Source organism: Limulus polyphemus, unplaced genomic scaffold (assembly GCF_000517525.1).
Source record: "Limulus polyphemus unplaced genomic scaffold, Limulus_polyphemus-2.1.2 Scaffold9094, whole genome shotgun sequence".
NCBI lineage: Eukaryota > Metazoa > Arthropoda > Merostomata > Xiphosura > Limulidae > Limulus > Limulus polyphemus.
Genome location: NW_013674704.1, coordinates 3,550 through 6,923, shown reverse-complemented (window position 1 = coordinate 6,923; position 3,374 = coordinate 3,550). Strand labels below are relative to the sequence as shown.

At 36.6% G+C, this 3,374-nt stretch overlaps 1 protein-coding gene across 1 annotated transcript in view; it reads left to right on the top strand.

The window, feature by feature from the left end:
* Positions 1–3,374, top strand: part of LOC106475746 (dysferlin-like) — a gene marked incomplete at both ends in the record, with an annotated part of 20,096 nt that overhangs the window by 13,557 nt on the left and 3,165 nt on the right. Inside the window, one exon of the mRNA XM_013936420.2 lies at positions 953–1,044. Coding sequence (XP_013791874.2) covers positions 953–1,044 — 92 coding nt within the window. The remainder of the gene's footprint in view (positions 1–952; positions 1,045–3,374) is intronic.

Sequence of the window (3,374 nt, the reverse complement as noted above, 5' to 3'; positions counted from 1 at the left end):
CAAGTCCTTACTTAATAAAACTGGTTTTTTCTTTCCGAATATAACTTTACCGATACACTTATTTTCAACAGTCACGCTAAACAAACGCTATAACAACGAACGTGCTCAATAATACTTCTGACTGCAGATCAATTACTCACTATCTATACACACATTACCTCATTCTCGCGTCACATTGTCCCCTCTTATATATACCAGTCTACCCTATCTAGTAAATACTAGAGCATTCATGAAAAAACAAGATAGTTCTAGAAAATAGAGGGCACCACACCAGTCACGTGACCTCGATGACGCAACAATACTTTCTGACTGCAGTTCAATTACTCACTACTTACACACATACATTCCATCACGTTGTGATCCTCTTATATATACCCTATATCTAGTAAATGCTAGGGCATCCATGAAGGAACAAGATATTTCTGGAAACATGGCTCGACACTAGTCACGTGACCTCGCTGACGTAACAGTAATATATAATACCCATGTTATGTCATGTAACAAGAAACAGTATAAAAGGAATATTTGACTGTGAAATGAGGCTTTGTGAAATTCAAACAATTACCTGATATGATAAATCCCTTGAGAACTGATGTTTTTTGATAAAAAAAAGTGTTTCAGAACAGTAAAAACAAAAAGTAACATTAGCATTGTTCAAAGCAACACTATTTACACTTAATTTTGGTATTAGTTGTGTTGAACTTGAAACAGTTTATTGTTAATGTTCAACATGTGTTTAATGGTGTGTGTTTTTTGTGTTTTTTTTTTCATTAGAGGTTCATGACTATATAGCTTGTTCTATCTTATGGGTTTGCTCAGAAGAAAGATGATCATTTTAAATTAAATGTTGATGATGATGTACTATCTTCTAATACTAAGTACTTCTAAAATTTTGTACTAGTATTATTTTTGGAGTTTGAAATTTTCTTTCTATCTTTGTTTTCCTTTGTAGGCTGATCCATACATATCTATAGCTTTAGGAAGGAGGAGTGAAGATAATCATGAAAATTATAAACCCAATACTGTCAGTCCAGTTTTTGGAGAGTAAGTTTGTATATTGGTGACTAATTTTGTTGCTTTTATCTATGATAATTATATCGTTTGTTAATAAACTGTTCATTATGGAAATGTGGTTATTGAAATGTGAACTGCTCTTGGAGTTGTTAGAAAATATTTTAGTTATAGTAAGCTATAACGATCTTTTAGTCATTAATTTTCACACCAACATTAAAAGGACTTCACCATTTAGTTTCACTATATTCTTAAGATTGCATGTCTAAAAAATAGCATTTGTTATTGAAGGGTCACCTTAAAGTAAATTTGTATTTTATGTCTTGCCTTTTGACATTAGATAATTGAATCTTGAGTTTTTTTAGGTAGTTATTGCAAGACCCTTGTCACATTTTCAAAATTTTCTATCAAACATTATTAAGAAACTTGTGTGTATTTCAAAGCAACATTTCTCTCACATGTATTTGTTTTTTGGATAATGTATAAAATAGTATAACAATAAAATTTACTTTAATTACCGTAATAAGAAAAAAGAAAGGACATAATGGCTATTTAAAGTTCCTGAACACCTAGAAAGTACCATAAAATTAAGAAAGAGTATAACTTTAATATGAAATACCTGATTATATAAAAGTCTGTAAATGCTAACATATACTGCAAAAATTAGAATTGTTTGGACATATTCCAAAACATACATACCTCTGCTGATACTAATAGCTATTTCTCGATCTTCATCTACCGTTGTGTTCATTTGCTCCAGTCTTTATATACCCCACTCGAATGCCCTCAGCAATATCTAATTTGCAAAACTTCATGCTGGCCCTCACACGCTCTCTATGCAGGTACTGTATATAAGCACTGTATGCAGACAATAAAATTACTTTTTCTCAACAAATGCAAGCATTCAAACTGTTTGGATCTATTGTTGGATTTATGGGGTGCCAGGTACGAACTTGTTATCTCTTTTACCAGGTCAGAATTTTCACGGATTTGTTTGACTCTTACTATAGTTTTAAGTTACTTCTCTTCCCTTCAACTTTTGTCAGAAGCATGTCACTGATCACCTCAACAATTTGACAACAAACTGGGCCCTTTACTGGTCACTACTGTGACACGTTTGTCCCTATTGAGTTCCTTTAAATCCCACTAAGTGGCAAGAGTAGCCCATTTGGGTATATTTGTATTTAAATTCCACACTAGCAACCTTTATATTAGTTCCTGGTTGCAATGGGCTCTGTCGAGATGAGGTGTTCCATAAGACCATCTGGACACAATACTGGATGGCGATATCATATTACAATATTTCTAATGGACCATTACTCATGGACTCTCATGAGTAAAGCTAAAGGTGATTTTGCCAGTCCCTGTTGATCTTAGAGCTGAATCAGTCGAGATCAATTTGCTTTTAAAAATTAGGGAACATGGTTCACCTGTTGCACTGCCTCTGGAGACCTGTTCCTCAGGACTACCAAATGCTTTCATTCCCCCCTTACTTCTACTAGTGGAGCTCTGGAGTCCTTACCACACCCAGTTTCTAGTGGCTGGGGTGGTGGACAGAGGATTTGCCTTCGGAATGTTGAGTTTTCTCCACTCTCGGGGAAGAGGTTGAAGTTGAGGACCTTCCTACCTGGGTCCCTGGAAGTTTTCCCAGATGTCGGTATTAGCAGGACCAACCTATGTGGGAGCCTACTTGTAAAAACAGTCCACTATCTCCTCCTAAATCTGAATGTGACATGGTCCCATCTTTGGTCCTTGGTGGGACAGTGTTCCACATCCTCTCCTTAATTCCATGGGTAAGTGGAATTCTCCTTGCCCACTTGGTGGGGGAGTAAAGACGACTGTTTGTAAATCCAGACTGGATGAGTTCTGGACTTTGGTGACATATGGCATATGATCCCATCAATCTAGGCCTGGGATGTTATCTTTTGGACTTCTTCAGGTTGATTAGAATGATTGTCCACTTTGGTGTTGCTTTCTTTCTTTCATAAATTCAGTGGTTTGAAACGCATCATTCTGTGGTTACTGGTAGGGATCCTATCACAAAGATATATATATCTGCGGTCCAACTGCTCTGGCCACCAACGTGGGATATGGGTACCATGACCTCTTAAATCCAACTCGAGTTGTGGATCCTCGGCTGTTTGGTTGGGGCTGGACCATCATACTTGTATTATATTCTACCCTTTTAAATTTTCTGTAGATCTGGGTGAAGAGCATACCTGTTCTGGATGTAGTGTGGTGTTCCCCACTTTGATACCACTTCTTGTGATACATATTTGTTCTCTGCAGACACTTTCTGTATGATCTCTGTCCTCCCTGGCCCCTCTGCCTTCTCAATGTGGATTCTATCTATTAGTGTCAGT